This window comes from Gavia stellata, chromosome 7 (assembly GCF_030936135.1).
Source record: "Gavia stellata isolate bGavSte3 chromosome 7, bGavSte3.hap2, whole genome shotgun sequence".
Classification (NCBI taxonomy): domain Eukaryota; kingdom Metazoa; phylum Chordata; class Aves; order Gaviiformes; family Gaviidae; genus Gavia; species Gavia stellata.
Genome location: NC_082600.1, coordinates 14491218 through 14510072, shown reverse-complemented (window position 1 = coordinate 14510072; position 18855 = coordinate 14491218). Strand labels below are relative to the sequence as shown.

The 18855-nt window shown below is 47.5% G+C and overlaps 1 protein-coding gene across 2 annotated transcripts; it reads left to right on the top strand.

The window, feature by feature from the left end:
* Positions 1-5221: 5221 nt before the first annotated feature.
* Positions 5222-15620, top strand: SLC25A47 (solute carrier family 25 member 47). 2 transcript variants are annotated; one of them, XM_009819883.2, is made up of 6 exons: positions 5222-5363; positions 11312-11355; positions 11647-11718; positions 11976-12158; positions 13261-13534; positions 14386-15620. In XM_009819883.2, exons 1-6 carry the CDS (start codon positions 5336-5338, stop codon positions 14670-14672), a joined length of 888 nt encoding a protein of 295 aa, XP_009818185.1. In that variant the 5' UTR covers positions 5222-5335; the 3' UTR covers positions 14673-15620. The 2 variants fall into 2 exon arrangements, with proteins under 2 accessions (XP_009818185.1, XP_059676020.1); XM_059820037.1 differs by lacking the exon at positions 5222-5363 and having other exon boundaries at positions 9579-11355.
* Positions 15621-18855: the final 3235 nt, after the last annotated feature.

Here is an 18855-nt window from a genome sequence, read left to right as displayed (position 1 = left end):
GATTTCGGGCTTGTCACTGTTCCTACCACGGCAGCTATGTTTTACTGCCTAATGCCTGAACTACCCCTGCTGAAAAGATTGAGGGTTGCACACGAATATCATCATGAAAAATAAAGAGTACATTATTACTTCCTGGGGAAGAGGAAAGGTGAGTGCCTCCCTCTGCTCCTGGCTCTCCAAGCCTGCTGCCAGGTCACTGACTACATCTTCTACTCATTAAAGTGTGCAGAAAATATGCAAGAGGTTGGAAAGAGGCTCAAAGTACAATTGGAAAGTCAGTTAACAGTCCTGACATCCCCTTCCTCCATCACAGCCAGGAGTCCTTCCGAAGTGCTAGCAATGTCAGCTGGCATCAAAACCTTTACAGGAGTTGACTGAGGTGGTGCACTGTCACATTTCCTCTTTCTTATTGTAAAGATTAGGGGTTTGGGGGAAGAGTTATATAACACTTAAAAAAAACCCATGAGAGCAATGCCATTTTTTTTTATATATATACACACATACATTTTCACATGGGTGTTTGTGTAGGGTGGGTGCTAATGTTGTTACTTCCACCTTTTCCCAGGACTTACTCCTGAACAGAGACTTGTGGTTCTCTGAGAAGTGCCTGAATCCTTGCAGTGACTTCATGGCAGTGGACATACAGCACACAGGTTGTACTGATAAGATTAGCTATAGGGAGATTGAGTGACTTGCCCAAAGCCACACAGAAAATCTGAGTCACTTCTTAAATTACTGCAATCATCTTCAATCCCCTTGGAAATCTAACATTTTCCCTTCCCTTGGAAATGTGTGTAGAAACTTTACAACCTTATATCGGCTTTCCAGAGATGAAATCACTCATCACTTATCCCTGGGTAAAAGCAATGCAGTTGCCAATGCTCAGAGTGGTTCCCTTACTGGTTTTGTTTGTTTTGCTGTGAAATTCCTGCTGCGAATGTTTGAGTCCTTGGAATTACTGGTTTTTCATTAGTACCTGAGATAAAGGACAATGAGACACTTCGATTCGAAAATCCGTAACACAGCTGGAGCCAGGAGGTTCCACCCCCCGTTCCACCCACCACCACGCAAGCCAAGCCTCGGGCTCTGCCAGTTCAGCATTGCTGGTGTCACTCTTTCCTGTTCTGCAATGTGCAAACAGCCCGGTGACACAGCGGGGTAACGCTGTTTGAACAGTCTCTTCAGTCAAGGATTTTTCCAAAATAAATTGGACAGGAATTAATGGATACGCATGCGAGTGTGATATTGCATAGCGAGAGGGGAATAGAAAATGCAGCGTGTTATGGCAGGAAATGAGGCAGGAACATTTTCTCAGCCAATCTGGCTTGATGAGCTAGCAGGTGGTTGCAGAGGCAAAAGAGGACAGGCTTCTCTTTCGCTTTGCAGGATGGATGGAGCTGGTAATGTCCTGGGAGTGATCTGTGGAAGCAGAGGGGTAAAGCGATGCCCCTGCTTTTTTGTCTCACCTAAAAGATGTTACTTAACATTGGTTACCAACCTCAAGTCTCCCTCTCCACCTTTCCTTTTTCTCCACACACTTGTACCAGTCCTGTAACCCCGCTGCCGCTTTAGCCGTGGAGCAGTTCTCTCTGCCTGGGTGGGCAGACAGCTGCCTCCTCCTCTGAAGCAAATGGAGTGTTCATCCATCACGTACTATGCAAAATCAAGGCCTTCCTCGCTTTTCTGTCATCTAATTTCGTAATTTCCTGCAGATTGCTTCATATTGTCAGATCTGTCTTTTCATCTGACGGCACCTTCCACGCTCTGCTTTATCAAAATCCCCCGTGAAATTCACCCGTTTTGAACAAGTCACTCTTAAACAGTTTGCCACTGGAGGAGAGGACTTGTGCGTTATTTCTAGTGCAGTACTATCCCTTGTTCAGGCTCAAAGCATGCATTTCGTCTGTCATTTCCTAGGGCGTGCTTTGAGAAGACCACCTGGGTTGAGACCGGGTGCTTTCACTCATGCCGGCACAAATGTGGACCACGGCGTTTCTTTGCAAGCTGGACTAGCAGTGATCACTGTCAGTTCTTGGACATTGTGTCAAAGGGTGACAGGAACAACTCATATTTGATCTTGAAGATCTTCCTGATATTTCAAGATTTCTTTGGGCTGGATTTTTTGGGCTGTCTCTGTTGACCTGTGGCACTGGGGGGCTGGATTCTGGTAAGTGTTTCTAATGAGGCTGGTATCCGAGGGCTGGTGTATCTCTGAAACCTGGGGAAGAGGGGATGGAGGAAGGAGGAAGCTCCTTCAGCAAGGCACGAAGGGCAGTGAGACCTCCAGGACTCTACGTCTCTAGGAGGACTCCTGGTAAGGGAGGCTGAATCGCTGCCTTGGGGATCGCTTGCTTTAGCGGGGAGTTGGTCTGTACTGTTTGGGGCATGCCAGCAAGTAACAGCAAATGCAGTAACACAGGTTTCATTTCTCAGACAGGGTTTCCTTCATGCCAAATAACACCTTCCTCCATACTTGCTTCTGTGCGAACACTTCAACACTTGCGTGGGGCTCCTCTGCCAGAAGGCTCTGCCCTCGCTGCCGTCGCATGGCGGCTGGGCTGAGCAGGTCACACACAGCTGACGAGTGCGGTAGTGGATGCCACTTGTCTCTAAGTCCTGGCCAGACGCTGGGAGCAAAGGACTGGAGACTACAGTAGCGGCGACTGTGTTTGCCTGGGGCTTGTGTTACCCTGCTAAGCCCCCATCGAGGCAAATGTCCCCAAAGTAGCTGTGTGTGTGCATTCCTCTGGAGCCAGCTGGCCCCAGCGACACCTTCATGGGACAAGGTGAAACATCTCAAGTCCCAAAATATTCTTCTTTCAGATGGCCGCCTTCTGAATGGCCTCTGTTTGCAGAGCAATTCCAGTCAAGTGGAAAACGTGACTTCTCCCGGTATACCTCATCAAAGTGACCGAAACCATTATCAGAAGGTTATCAAAATGCTTGAATCTGCAGTCAGCTTTGTGCTGTATAAAGCAAACTAACATTTTGACAGAAGCTTTGGTGTGAGTGAAGGTTAAAATAATAAAAAAGGATTAATTTTTTGTTGCAAAGGGAAGGTTTTTGGGTTGTTTGGGGTTTTTTTTTTGACAGTCTCAGAAGGTTTCATGAGGAACATTCCCTTTGAGCTGTTCGCTCAGCTAAAGAAGGTAGAAATTTTGCGTGGTCTTGTGATATTTCATGGGAAATACTTATTAGCCCTGACACATGAATCAGCCAGTGTGACATGCCAGCCAGTCTCTATTTTCTTGCTGATATTGCACCAGTCACTGCAATATGTAGAAAAATCCCCCCCCACGTGACACCCCCGGCCAAGTGATGGGAGGGAACGTATGGCAACACTTTCATGTTGGGAATATAATGAATGTCTTCACTTTGCCTGGAAGCAGCTCCCAGAAAAGCAATATTATACAGCGGTGTCTAAGCAGTGGTCCCGAAGGCAGCAGTGACTGCTGCAGCAGGGGCTGGAGCGGCTCGGCAGGTTGCCCGATCCCTGCAGGAACCAGGAGGCTGTAGGCTCCCAGGCTGCCCCTCCACAGGGGACTGTGTCCTTGTCCCCGTGTGTCACTGACGCAGCAGGTCCCACACCTGGTCCTGCTGCTGGGGGGGCCCACAGGGACAGCAGCCGGGGATGGTTGGTGGGAGAAGTGGCAACAGCACCTTTCCCCACACTTGGCACATACAGACTGTTGATGAACTGATAATAACCCCTGTATGGTCACCAGGTGTAACAAGGAAGGGCTACTGAATAACCCAGTGCATTTTAGCAGCTACATTGCGATCTCGCTAGATAATATTTTACTTCTGGTTTTAAGTTTTTGCTGTCCTTGCATGATGTTACACTGGAATAAATGGTTATCTCCAGCACAGAAAGTGTTCAGGGAAGGACATGTAAGAAATTATGGGAAGCAAGTTGCTAAAATTCCTTTAACTTTCATTTTCTAGAAACTCTGAGCTCTCACACTGAGCGGTGCTGACACATCAGCCCATCCAAAATATGCGCTTCAGCGAGAAACCGGTTCTTGTGAAATGTGCAGGAGACTTAGCACTGGGGACTAAGGTCCTCAGCTGCTCTGTGAAGCCAATCCGGGGGGGCAGCAGCCAAGAAATTTTCTTTTCGCTTTGCTGCCAATGTGCCCTTGGCTCTGACCTGGGGAAACCTCTTCAAGAGGAGTACAATTCAGGTCATCAGTTGGCAAGCCCCTCACTGCATCAGGATTTCAGTTTCCAGGCTCACTGTGGACAAAACTTAAACTCTTCTGCATAGATGTGGCAGCTGTCTGGTATGGGACTGTTGTGCAAAATAGGCAATATGGCATTTTCTAGTGCTCTTGGTTCTCCTTGACCAGCACGTCTCTCTCTGTGCTTTTCTCTTTCACCTGCTGAGCTCACTGCCCTGTGCTGGGTGTTGATTAGGAAGAAAAAATTAGGTGCTGGACCAGTATCCTGGCAAAATCCATCTCCCATCTCCCCTGCAGGGCAAAACACTGGAGTATGGGCAGCAGCAATAGTGATATCTGTTATGACACTGAACTCATCAGGGAGCTGACATTGGAAAGGGTGTTGGGAGGCTGAGCAAGAAGTGAAGAAGCAGAGCTCCTCCAGGGGCTGGGAAAACTACCCTGTGGTCTAAAAGGGAAGCAAACGCTTTGTATGTGGTTGGATTAATCTCTGGGCTTTGCCATGTGTATACACAATGAGCAGGTAATAATCTGTGGGGATCTGGGTAGAGGTTTAGGGTCAGCTATGTGGGTTAGGAAAGCCAAGAAAAACTCCTTGGGAAGTGCACAAAGAATTTTCCTTGATGGGAAGGGGGTCTGCTCCATCAGAAGGAGGAAGGGTAGGCTGGGATGGGGGGAGGAGGCTTTTCATACACAGCCACCCATGCCACTTCTCCATGGCGCAGGGCAAGAACGCCCTTTGGCAAACAAGTGTGCAAGGCTGTCTTCTGGGGTTAATACGTACAACGGGGAATGGCCCTTTCACAGCCAGAGTTACCCTGCAAGGCACCACCCCTTGTGATTTTCCAAGCAGAAAGGCACTGGGAACAGCGGCTCTGGCACAGCGTTGCAGGGCTTCACGGGATTACTTATTCACTGTGTTCCTGGAACAGCTCCAGGCTTCCCGTCTCTGCCTCCAGTGCACAAATTCATCAAGTATCCACAAGGCTCACAATCCCCAGAGGCAAGAGAAGACAGTAGGAAGGTGATTCATACTGCAAATCACACTGTCTCCGAAGGACCTGTGGGGCTCTGGAAAGACTGAACCTGTATCCTCTCTTCTTCTACCTCCCTAACGCTTAATCAGGGTAATTAAGGCAGCAGACTCAGTCTGGATGGATTTCATTGCCGGGGCCATTGGAGGTAAATACATAAAGTAGTGCTTGTTGACGAAAGCAGATTGCCGTGTTTGCTTCTTGTTCAGCTAGCGGGCAGGTCTCAATGGCTGAGCTGAGAGTCTTTCGATGGGGGCTGCTAGTTAAAAGTGCATTCCTCTTTATTAAATGAAAAATGTCATCCGAGCAGGTTCACAGAGCTAGTGGGGAGGCAGCGCTGCAATTTGCTCAGCTGAGGTCATTGCCCTGCAATCTCCTCCAGTCTAATTGCAGCGGGACAGGGCAAAACTCTGATAGGAAGAGACAAAGTGGAATATATTGTGTACAGATACAAACTGGCGAGTCCTGCCCGGACAGCAAAACCTCAGGCGTCTGGTGCCTGGGGGTTCTGGCAGGCTGTCGGGGTTGTGCCTCTGGAGGGCTGAGAACATGATTTGTGAGACGGGAGGGTAGAGGCATGGCTTTTCACAGTGAAGAAGGTCTCAATGGATGACCTTTGCATTATCTTAGGTTACGATGTATTTGCAGCTGTGATGGTAATTTCAGTGCAGGCGTGCTACGTAGCAGGCTTTGATCTGCGAGAAAGTAGGTTAGCTGCAGATAAAAAAAGTAAAATGGTGAAAGTGTGATTTAATTCTAGACATTTTTACAGCATGTACTCTTCAAACCCAGCTTTGTTTTAAACAAAATGTAGCCACTGGTCCCATTTCTTTTCTGAAATCTTGTCAGATTTAGCGGAGTATCAAATACCAAGACAAGAGCCTTGGGGTGGCCGCTGCCAGAAAGGCCAGGTAAACCTGCCAGATGGCTGAGACGCCCAGCCCAAGCCTGCACGTCAGATCTCACTTTGAGATCTGCTCAGATTTGGCAGCTTCCTTCACCACGAGCAGCCTGTGGTCCTGGTGCAGATGTGCATTTCCTGGGAAGGACCACAATGAGATCTACCCTGCAGCCCCCTATTGCTCATCACCCAAAATGTGCAAGTGGGGCAAGGTTTGGTGTCTCAGCAATATCCAGCCCCAGAGGTGCCTGTTGCTCAGGGTTTTTGCCTTGCCAGGCTGCTGGGGGACCCTGCTCAGGAAGGATCCTTCCTGGGAGAGTGGGGTATAACCAACCCCTCCACGACAGCTTGCCTTTCTCCTCCTCTTCCCTTGCTGACTTCAGAGCACCCAGTGGAGATGGGAGCCCTGTGCTGGGGCTGGCAATGGGATGTCCATCCTGGAGGGATCCACCAAAACTCCTCTGAGACTTCACGTGAATGTTGGGGCAGTGACAATTGTGTTCACTGCTTGGACTCCCTTGCTTTTGTTGGCACAGTTGGAGCTGAGCCACTTAATGATAAAGTTCTTTTGCAAGAGAATGTGGAGAGTAGAAAACACAGTTTTAAACTGGCCACTCTCCTCAGCCTTCTGCCCCCGTGTCCATGCAAAGGTGTGGTTTGTGCGGTGCCCCCCCGGCCGGGTGCCAGCACTGTGTGCCGCTGGCCATGTAGCAAGTGTCTCCCATGGGCACCCTGGGAACAGGCTCAGCCTGGGAGGATGCAGGCTGGGGAGCTCCACCTGGGACCAGAAATAGCTTTGCTTGTTTTAACACACTTTGCTGACCTCAGGGTGTCTGAAAGCAGGATTTTCCATGTATGTCATCTGTGTCCAGCTCAGGGGTTTTCTAAGAGGGCTAATGCCACTCTTCACTGGCAGACAGCGGTGTTTTCTGGCATGCTGTTCCCTGCCAGGAGCTTGCACACAGGCACGTGCAAGGTACCTGGGCAGGGCTTCAGGGCCACGGTCCCTACCCTGACATGGGACAGCTTCCAGGGGTGGGACAGCTTTCCGGTGAGAACTGGGATATTTTTGGTGCTGACCTTATTTCATGGCTTATGTTTGTTAGAGCTGAAGCAGTTTTCATGTTCCCGAGGAGGCTGCATACCCAGCTGAGGTGCATCAGACAACTCAAGAGGCAGCACAGATAATAACAGAGTTTCTGTTTAGTAAATTATATTCTTGTGGCCTTGATCTGTTTTCAGAGTGTTTTGGACAAAGCATGGCTTAAGCACCTCTGAAAAATATCAGAGATGCTGCCCTTTTGAATCCCATGGAATGATCCAGCCTGGCTCAAGCACCTGCACAAATATTGTGCATCTCCTCTGAGCTATTGTTTCTGTGGCCATGGGGCAAGCTCAGTATCTTCAGCCCAGGAAACAGTGATCTGCTGTGACTCCAGATGGAAACGTGAGGGAAATATGCTTAGTGACTGTGGAAACTCAATAACCACCAAATGGGGCTGGATGTCCCTGAAAGCAGCTCATCTATAAGGATGTCCTTCCTGGCCAATAAAGCTGAGAAGAAAATTGGACTAGAAGTTCCTTCCATCTTGAATTTTCCTATGATCCCGTGTGTGTTTTCTAGCCCTGCTATGGCAGCCGACTGGGCCATGGCAGGAGATAGGTATTGACGATTAAGGCTCTTGATGACTAGGGGATGACTTGACTCTTGTGCCAGGCGCCAAGATTTGGGAAGGGGAAGCTGAGGTTCACCCAGCGGTGGTAGAGCAGCAGGCTCTGCAGCATGCCCAGGCTTCTCTACATCCTGCTGCAAGGTTACACACCAGTCACGTGCAGTCCAAGGGTAGATAAAATAGTCCACCAACGGAAGGAACATGCTGTCTCCTTGTCCTTACAGCTAAAGCAGCTCCTGCTGGCCACTGCCAGGGTCACATTACTGGATGGAGTTCAGCTTGTTTAGGATATGCGGCACTTCTTATCTTCCCAGCTCTTCGCAAAGTAAAGGTCTTTGGAAATTGCTGTCTACTCATCCAGTGCGTGGACCGCGATCCCTGCTTCTCCCTGGGGCTCTCAGCCAGGCATTTGCCAACAGCTTGGAGCTGTTGCAGCCTGGTGGGCTCCATACAGCTGCCGTTTGCTCTCTGCTGATTGCTGTTGGTCACCCTGCCAGGATCTCTCCTTATTTGAATCACCTGGTTGAAGTGACTGACTTGCGAAGAGACTGCGAGTAATCCAGTTTTGACCCTGCACTCTGTCTGTGTATGTGTGTGTGTGTAGGGGATGCTGCAACCTCTTCACAATACCCGAGAACATCTCAGATAAAGTAGGCATAAAAAAATGGCTCACTACAACTCAACAAAGATAATTCACCTGTTTTTGCCATTTACTTTCATCACAGCTGGTGCAGTGTTACGTAGCAGGAGTCCCACAGGATCCCTCTCCTGTGTGCATGCTATACATCGCTGGCCTTGTTCGATTCTGCTGTGCAAACAGGGCCTGTGTGGGTCATGCTATCTTTGTCTGTGCAGAGCCCTTCTTCCTCAGCCTTTGGTGGACTTGGCTGAGCTCCTCAGCTCTGAAAACTTAACTGCTCGGACTCTTAAGGAGCACAGTTCATGGCAGGCTGTGGTTGTCTGCAGGTCTGGGGGGCTCACACCTCCACTTTGGTGGGAGCAGTGAAAAATTTACCCTTATGATCTCCTCCCAAGCAGAGGTGTTTGGTCCTTGCTGGAACCAAGGTGAGTGGGAGCCCTTAGGACTGAGAAGCAATGGGAAACGGGCTGGTTTGGGGCAAACCTGCTTCATTTTGTCTATGTTGCTGCTGTCTCTGCATCTTAATGTGCAAACAGGGCGATTTCTCCAGAAGGGAGGACAATTTCTGTTGAACACTGACCCAAATCAGTCTTGGTACCTGCTGTGCGTGAGCCAAGGCTCCTACCTTCCCGAGCCACTGGAGCAAGCTGGGTCTTAGGTGTGCAAGGCACACGGTGCCCCTGCATCACCAGCATCTGGTCAGCCCACATCTGCTGCCTCTAAGGTTCAGGAAGCCTGAAACTGATGCGATGCCAAACCCTCCCGGCTGGTACGGGTTTCTTGGGCCAGGGGACTGCACCTCTGAGGTCAGCACAGTCATGCTGATACCGACTTATGCGCTGCTCTTCCCTGGCTGGTGGGGGTCCGTGTTTGCAGTCTGCCTCTGGCCGATGGCCGGGAATCTGGGACTGTGCAGGTGGCCCCAGCTGACTTTGTGCACTGTCACTCTGCTCGGACCAGACGCATTGCTCTCCTTCAAGCCCTATTATCCTGCCTGTGTATTCCCCCTCACCATCTCTCTTCCAACCTGATCTCATTTTGGTTTTGAAATGCAGAAGGTGGCTTCTTGGCTCTTTTTTCATCTTCATTGCTATTTATCTGGTGGCAGATTTGATAGAGATTTTTGCAGGAAAACCTCATTTTTCTGCAAGCAAGATGCTGTTGGTTGTTTTCTTCTGAGTAATGCACTTTGGGATTTCCTCCCGGTGACTCACACCAGGAGCTGCTGCTTTTTTCCAAAACATAGTAGGGCTTTCCAGAGCTCCCAAGCAGCCGTGTAATCGCAGGTGAACATGCCCAGTGAAATGCCCACAGCAACTACTACGTTTTTAAGTATGTATTTTTTTTTATTTTTTTTTTAAGAAGGACTCAATAAGAGGCAGTTTCCAACCTGTGAGCCACCAGATGTGTGCTGTATCTTTGACTGCTTGGCTCACTGAAGGGCTCATCCAGCACTTTTATGAACTTGATTTCTGTCTAAATAACTCATGCACATACAGCTCGTTCGTCCCCCAGCCTGTTTTCCTCTCAGATGACTTGGCAGTTGATGTACTGGGAGGAAGTTAGCTGGTCAGCCCCTTTGTCATCTGTTGTATCTGCATTTAGATCAGAGCTGAGAAATGCAGTGGAGGTAAAGGCAGGGATGGTGGGTGATCTATTTGTTACTGCGACCAGGAGAAGTCCATGTTGGAGCTCTTCTGCTCTCCTTTATCCGCCATTAAGGCAGTAACTTTGTCTCATAGGATTAATGTGTTTCCAACTCTAGTGGCTATTTTAAGGTCTCAAAATGAGCCTGCGTGTCAATAGAGGATTGACAAACCCCCCCAGCACGCTGGACATGCCGTCACTGTCACAGGCAGGGAGTCACAGTCAGCTGGAGCGCAGGGCGTGCTGCTGAGCATGCTGGCTTTGTGCATGCCTGGCGCTAATCGCTCGCTGCCCCTTAATCCTGCTGAGCCCCGAGCGGCGGAGGGCGGGTGGTCTCACCGCAGAGCAGCGCTGCCGGTTGTGCTGCGCCCCGGTGTCCCACCAGCCTGCCAGGGCTCCAAGCAACCTTTGCGTTTGCTCCTTGCTCTGCTTTTGCAGCAGTGTTCGGTTCATGTAGGAGATGCACTTCAGAGGCTTAGTCCAGACCCTAATTCCTCACCCAGGGCTGTAGATGTGCTTTGTGAAGTGCGGCCAGGATGTGTCCAGTCCCTGGCAGGCAGAAGGCAGCAGCCAGCCGTACCTCTCCTGCCTTCAAGAAGGAAGACAGATTGCGGAGAACCTGTAATGCCTGAGGACCACCCCTCTTTTATTGATGTCCTTGTGACTGCTGCTTTTATTCCTTAGTATTTCCAAGTCAAGCATGGAGAACCAAAATTTCTCCAGAGACCCCTTGTGTGAGTGGGGATGCTTTCACCTCATGTGAGGGTGTTTGGCCACAGTCCAAAGATGCTGTACTGCCTAAGCTGAAAGGGGGAACAAAACCAGCCCAATACTGTACAAGTCATCTCTTCAACCTTACTGCCGAGTCCCTTTTCAGAGGGCTGCTCAGAGCTCACAGGGCTGGTGGCATGCGCAGAACTTTCCTCATAGCAATGCTTTCTGTGTTTCCCCCATCCCAGCTTGCACCATGCTGTTATTCCTCCTGATAAGTTTCCCCTGACACTCGGATTCCTCCTCTGAGCGTGCCTTGGTCGTGCAGAGAAATCTGCGCATTTTTGCTCTGTCATTCTTGACTCAGATGTCATTGCTGAAGCTCGAGAGAAATCTGGTGCCAAAAGCAGCAGGGCTCTGAAGATGCATTTTTCTGTCGTTCCCCTAATGACTTGCCACGATGGGGGAAAACGGTCTGTTGCAATGTGCGCTGTTAACCATCTCCGATACACTCTCTGTTTCAGGTGGCCTAAGCACAGCAGTGGGTTATCCGCTGGACACAGTGAAGGTACAGGTTGGAGCTTTAATTCTTGACTACACACTGAAAACAAACAGGCCCTTTTGCTTATTCTCCCCTTTTTTAGAAAACTAGTCCCATGATAATGCTTTCATCTTTGTTAGAGCAGCATATTTCACTTTATTTTGTTGTGTTGTTTTTCTCTGAAAAAAAAGAAGTGAATTTTTTGGGGATGCTATTTTATAGCTAATTAACTGGTGTGCTGCTATGGCATTTGTTGATTTTTTTTTTTTTTTTTTTTAATCTGATGCCTGCATTTTAAAGTTGTCCCTGTATTCCTAGGTGAGAATTCAGACCGAGAGGCATTACAATGGGATTTGGCACTGCATTCAGGAAACATACAGGACAGAAAAAGTAGGTACTTCTCATCAGAATTGCTGATATCAGTCATGGCTGCCTTGTTTCAGAGAAGCAGAGCTGCCTCTGTCAATTTGGGGAGGATGGGCAGCAGTTACACACAACCATTTGTTGGGAGAAAGGTCAGGATGAAATTTAGCTTTGTTGATGAGCTGTAAGATGGGAGTAAGTTTTGGCTCAGCAATGTATGGCCAGTGTTTTCAGGTAGATGCATTCCCTCTTAAAAATGTTCTTTTTGCTCTGTTTCCAACTAGGTTTGGGGATTTTACAAAGGTGTGTCTGCGTCAGTCCTCGCAGTATCAGTGATTTCTTCTGTTTCATTTGGCACGTACAAAAACTTCCTTTGTACCATCTGCAAGCTGCGATACGGGGCTGCAGATGCGAAGCCGTCCAAGCTGGATATTTCTCTTGCCGGAGGTGCAGCCGGTGCTGCCCGGGTAGGTAAACAGCCGAAAGGGAAAGCACAACAAGAGATCTTGTTCACAAACACAGGAGGCTGGAAAAGCAGTGAATGTTTTCTGTCCGGGAGGCCACAGGGGAGCCTGCAACAAGCCCGACGGGTTTGTTTTCGCAGGAGGGATCATGCTCTGCCCGCGCTGCCCCCTCGCTGGTCGGCTCCGCGGCGTGGCCGAGTCCTGCCGGGCAGCTCGTGCTGGATTTGGTTTAGAGCACCAAAACATTTAAGAACACACTGTTAAGAATGACATGGACCTTGGCAGCAAATGCAGAAAAAGGAAGAAAACCAACCTGGGCAGCAAACTTTCCAAGTGGCTCTGACGGTATGTTTATGTAAGGAAGATGTAACTCAGTGTGTTAAAGCACAGGCCAGCGTTTTGACAGCGGCTGCACAAGCCCAGCATGGTATCGCTGTAGCAATGGGCAGTACGCAGCGTTGCCTTGTCAGGACTCAAAACTCAACGGAGCATCACTGATGAGTGATGCTGCCTGGCAAACGTGCGTGATCCCACGACAGGGAGGTGAGGCTGAATCCAGGAGCAGTTTCCCATAAGGAGACTTATTTCTGTGAGCGTCCGCAGGCGCTGCGAACAGGGCGGAGCTCGCCCCGGCACCCTGGTGGCGCGCTGGGCGGAAATGCGTGCCCGGTCACAGGCAATCCTCTTACAGAGCAGTCCAGATGGTCGGGTTTCTAGGTGTTTCTTAGGAGGCAGCGACTCTACTTAACACAGGTTAATTTTTTTGAAGTCTCTATGGCCTTGGTTCCAAATATAGATACATATAAAAGCCTTGATGTATGCTACCCTATAGCTGAGGACATCCCCTTTTCCATGCCCACCTGGTTTAACAAGTTGTTACAGGTATTTAATATCCTCTGTTGATTTCTGCCTCGCCTTCCACTCTGCGCAGTGCAGCTTGCATGCGTGTCCTGCTGCTCCTGGGTGGGATTTAGCACAGACAGAGGGGAGGAGGCTGGAACTTGCTGGCTTCAGGTAATACTATTATCTGAAGAGGTGGGAGACAAGGAATTTGCAGGAGGAGTTTAAATGTAAAGGGTTAAAATACCATCCTCTAATGTTACAGGTTGTGTTGATGACCCCTAGTGAAGTGGCTAAAGTTCGCATGCAGACCCAGAGAAACCCACATCCTTCCGTCACATCTCCCCAGCCTGTTTCCAAGCCAAAGTACCGAGGATCTCTGCACTGTCTGAAGGTGATTGCCAAAGAGGAAGGTTTTGGGGGTCTCTACAAGGGCTGCTCTGCATTACTCTGCAGGGATTGCTCCTCTTCTGCAATATATTTCCTTACCTATTCTGCTCTGTGCGACTGGCTCACACCAGCTGGGAAAAATAAACCAGGTAGGTATGGAAAGCAGCTGGCATTACCTGCAAAAACTTCTTATTTTGTACCACGCTAAGAGAGAAATCAGGCTCTCAGCAAACATCGCCCAGTACCTCTAAAACCTCACCCAGATCCGGTCCTCATGAGAGGGTGCTGTGTGTTTGCTTCCTGGCGTCACGGGGCCATTTGTGCCCTCCCGGCGTGGGTACCAGCAGCCTGCATACGAGGGCTTCGTCGGCACAACCTTGCCCTCAGCAGCTACTCCTCTCCCTGCGGGAGGGGTGTTTACGGCACGCTCTGGTGCCTAGTATGCGGGTGTGAAATCCTCTTAATGCACAAATAGGATACGTAACTAGAAATGAAACATGGACAAACCTCCCAGGAGCCGTCATGGAGCATGGATCAGGGTCGGTCCAGAGCTTGAAAATGAAGTCCAGGTGCAGAACGTAAAGACACTTAAGTTTCCTGGTTGTGTTTTGGCTCCACAAAACACCTATCCACTTTGAGAAAAGATCAGGTAGGTGACATTCAGCAAGGAACATCTTCCTGAGAATTATAAAAATAAGTAGGCCCATCTGAAGAGGGTGTGAGTGCTCTCAGGTCAGGCTGCATCACATCCAGTTTGTGCGGTGTTAAAATAGACGCTGCCTCTGCATGAGCCAGTATCAGGTATGCAAAAATGAGTATGCGGTGAAATCGAGAGGCCACACGGTTTGTATGAGATCCCTGGAAATACACAACTGCAAGAGCTGGACAAATTAACTGCCGAAAACCATGAAAGTTAACAAAGTTAACAAATCTGAGATGCTTGGAGCCCTATCAGTGCAAGGCTCGAGGTAACTGCTCCTCCCTTCGCTCTCTCCTCCAGGTTTCCTCATCGTGCTGCTTTCGGGTGGTTTCGCTGGAGTCCTGGCCTGGGGATTAGCTACTCCCATGGATGTCATCAAATCACGGATGCAAACGCATGAATCAGACCAGCACAAGTACAAAGGTCTCATCCACTGCGCTAGGGAAAGTGTGAGAAAGGAGGGTGCAAAAGTGCTTTTCAAAGGACTGGGTTTAAACTGCATTCGTGCCTTTCCTGTGAACATGGTGGTGTTTGTAACATATGAAGCTGTACTGAGACTTACAGATCATTATACAAACAAAAAATAGCTTGTGCCACTCAGTTCAGAGGTGTATTTAGTTTAGGTAGGTTTTTTGTAACACAATATCCACAAACAACTGCTGGACACTGTCTCCTTTGATGGACAGCGTAAGAAGCACGGACATATCAGCACAAAGCTGGATGACTGACGGCTTTGTTTTATTCTTCTAGGATTACAAACTCATCAGGGAGTCTTGGACTTATATACAACCTCCCTTTTATCTTGTTAATGTATTTAGCCATTTCTTAGGCCCTTGAAACATTTGCAAATATTTATGTTCTAAAAAGCTGCTAGTCTGATCAGAGATTTTTGTTTCTACTGGCACAGAAAATGATCTTCACCACCAAGGCAAAAGCTGAGGGGAGTTTGTGTAAGATTTAACACTATCCAGTGTGTGCTCTTTACATGTAATGGCTGTATGGCATTCACTGAGTAACTTACATATTTGTGGTTCAGGCTGCAACTTTTCCCTCTCAGCTGTAATTTTGCCCAAGCGCTCTACAATTAGATCCCTTTGGTAGCAGCTGAAATATGAATCTCCTTGCTTTTTCCTGCTATTATTTAATGTGACAGACATGCTCTGTTTACATAACCGCACGAATGGCCTCATTGAAAGTGAAACCAGGCACGGTTTCCCATCAGCCACGTGATTTTCTCCCTGTGCAACCCTGCATCCTACAGCATCCGTCCCCTCCCGGAGGCTGACAGCACCACGGCTCTGCGGAGCTTGGCACAGCTTTGGAGGCAATCTGTTCTCATCCTGGAGGGATGCAAAACCTCTTTGCTTCCCAAAGGAAAGGCTACCATAAAACCTGTGCACTGGCGGGGTTAGGCAAGTTAAAAGAGAATTGCAAAGTTGTGGAGTATAATTAAGATTTACAGCTTTTAAAACGTGCGTACTCTGCTCACTTTAAACTACACTGTTAGGAGCTGCCAAATCTTTTTTTTTTTGTCAGAGGTACATTTTGAGAGAATTTCTGACTTGCCAACAATTATTTCTTTTTCACAAAGGTATAAAGTTTCATCAACATGTCAGCTGAAAAAAACAACACCCACACTACTACTTCAGAAGGAAAGTCCCTAAACCCAGAAATACTTTAATTTGCTCATCCCACCTCAAGGGCAGCATAAATGTTTTCTGTCTCCATTTTAAGCCCTGGATGATGACATCTGGAGTGGCCTGGATCCAGCCCCCGTCAGATTCTGTTAAAAGCACATTTTTTTTGAGGGCAAGAGGAAGACTATATTTTTAAAGGAGTTCCTATATTCAGGGTTGATGCCCTTCTGGTCCACATCCACTTTTACCACTTGATAGCATGGCCTTGACTACACTGCCAGTAATTTTGCAGCAGACAGGACTTGTCAGCTACCCTGGACATACAAAAAGGGATCTTGTACTAGAAGGACAAATTTAAAAATGTCAGGTGCTACTACAGAAGAACAAAGAGGACCTCTTCCACTCCAGAAAGTGACCAGTAAAAAGCTCCAGAACTGTCCTCCTGAAATCTAAGCCTTCAGCTGGCTTTTTAAACCTGTTCACAGCCATGCTATCAAACACCTGTCATCATAATTACTTCTCTCAAGGGTCTATCCAGCTCTTGCAGCTCATCCAAAAGCAGGTTTAAGAGACCAGATGACCAGGCAGCTGCAGAGTGTGTCACCTTAAAGGGGAATGAAATGAAAGACCCAACACTGAACCCAATTCTCTCGCAAAGTGCTTATGGCCTCAGCAACCCATCACCCCCAGTTACTCCTTGGGGCATCAGCACCAAACTTCCTTTAGTCAGAAAGTCACAGAATCACAGAATCACTAAGGTTGGAAAAGACCTGTAAGATCATCAAGTCCAACCATTACAAAAAAAAAAACCACCAACCACAAAAAACACACAAAACCAAACACACACACACCACACCACACCGCACCATGCCCATCAAGCCACATCCCACAATGCCACATCCACACACTCCTTGAATACCTCCAGGGAAGGTGACTCCACCACCTCCCTGGGCAGTCTATTCCATTGCACTACCACTCTCTCAGTAAAGAAATTTTTCCTAATATCCAGTCTGCATCTCCCCTGGCACAACTTGAGGCCATTTCCTCTTGTCCTTACAACAGAAGATTTAATTAAGCCCTCAAGATTTGGAATTCCTCTTAAGATGGCTCTTACGAGTCTACCACTCACCTCTTTCTACAAGGGATGCATTTGACTGAGTGCTGTCCCAGCTGGGTTGTGATTTATCCCAGCTCTGCCTGGATGTTTTTTGGAATCAAATTCCTTTATGCTGTATTATTCTCAGCTGACCTTGTTGTCAGGCATTACATCCTCTGAACAGAGACAGTAAAGATGCCTGCAAATCAGACTAAACCACCATTTACTGTTAGGCAGTGTTGATACCATCCATGGTCAGCCCAAGGTTTGAAAATAAAGCAGCTCAGCTTTCCTAATAGGCTCATGCATTCAGATGACTAAAAATGGCTCCTCCTGTGGGTGTAACTGAAATACAGCTGGTTTCAAGAAACAGGAATTGCAGAGGAATTGTAAGATTGAGTGGGAACAACTGCAGAAGCCAGTGCGAGGGGCTGAGAACTGTAAGCCTCAGGGTATTCAGCGCCATATAAAAGCAGGTTCTCATATGGCCTGAACAAATGCTACACGAGAGATAAGTTGTCTCTTCGGGCAGCTTATTTCAGGAAGGTGACTGCTCTGCAATCCATCCTGTTGACAAGCCCTTACTGCAAAAAATTACATGCACAGCATATGGGTGACAACCTGCCTTAGAGGAAGAACTCACAGCTAATTCACACTGATACAAACTACCAACAGGTACAGGAATTGACTGTATAAGTACTGTAAGCACAGGCACATAAATATGAACCAATTTTTGTTTAATGACATGACACATTGTACATATTATGTACTTCACTACACAGACACCAAGCTGGGTGTTTGGCTTCTGGATTTCAGAACTTGACTGCTTTATTTTCTGATTTCTTTGTTTTACCTTGACCTTCAGCTACTCTGATAATCACAGAACTATTTTTTCTGATAAATTAGCTAGCTGAAGGCCAGCTAACAGAATGAAGACACCACATTTGCTGTGCTGATACTGGGTTTATGTTGCTATAGGGACTGCATCTGTTGTATAGATGATTTCTTTCAGTAACAAAGTTGGGGACCTTGAAGAAATGAAAATTTTCTTTAGAAGGCACATTATGCGTCATGTTTTCATGTTGCTGATAGTTCCTGTTTTCTCTGACAATGTTTACAAATATCCAAGTAGGTTTCAGCATGCCTCTTGGTCACTGTGGAAGAGCCATGTGAGGCTACTCAGGATCTACTTTCAGACAACAGCAATTGTGGAATATCATGTTTCCCCTAAAGTACCAGTCTTTACGCCAAACCTACTGAAGCGTCATTGTAAACGGGTCACGTTGACCTTCCCCCATTTATGATCTGGCTGCTGTACACAGGGAAATGCAACATCCAGTCTTGCAACCAGTTAATCTTTGCACAACTTACCCTTATTAGCTTGCTCTGGGAGCAATCCGAAGTCTACCTGGTAGGACTAGATAGAGGGGGTTACAGTGTACCCTATTTCACTACTTGAAAGGCACTGGACATAAAAACAAGGACCAGCTCCATCAGATGACTAAATCAACACCTAAAAGGGTAGGAAGAGACAGAGTAAGTGTAAATCAAGCCTTTTAAAAATTAATTAAAAAAAAAAAGAGTAAAATCAAAGAACTTTGATACAAACTTCTACCTACATTTTTATTACAGTGAGATGAACAAAATACGAACAAATTGAGGAAAATGTAATGAACATTGCCCGATAAACATTCTTAGAATTTCACGCATGCTTTTGAAGGCTGCCTTGTCTTGCCTTTTAAATACCTCTGGGATATGAATTGTAATAACAACAGATTTAGGAATTTGCCAAGACTATTCTGAGAAAATGTATCATTTCAGAAGCATGTTTGTAAGAATTCATCAGAGTACCTGAGTAAGGTGCTTGCTCAGTAGACAAATACTAAATAGTTTTGCTATCACTTTCTAGAACTTTCAAAACAGATTTTAATTGCTGTGTTATAAAATTAATCCATATGCTTAGTTAGAATAGACCATATTACTGTTTCTCCTAAACATATTTCCCTTACCTGAATAAATGAAATAAATCTTGCAGGA

Coding starts and splice junctions, on each gene's coding strand:
- SLC25A47 (XM_059820037.1), top strand. CDS start 11,248: ATGGGGGAAAACGGTCTGTTGCAATGTGCGCTGTTAACCATCTCCGAT. Junction 11,356..11,646: donor ATCCGCTGGACACAGTGAAG/GTACAGGTTGGA, acceptor CTGTATTCCTAG/GTGAGAATTCAGACCGAGAG. Junction 13,535..14,385: donor AGCTGGGAAAAATAAACCAG/GTAGGTATGGAA, acceptor TCTCTCCTCCAG/GTTTCCTCATCGTGCTGCTT.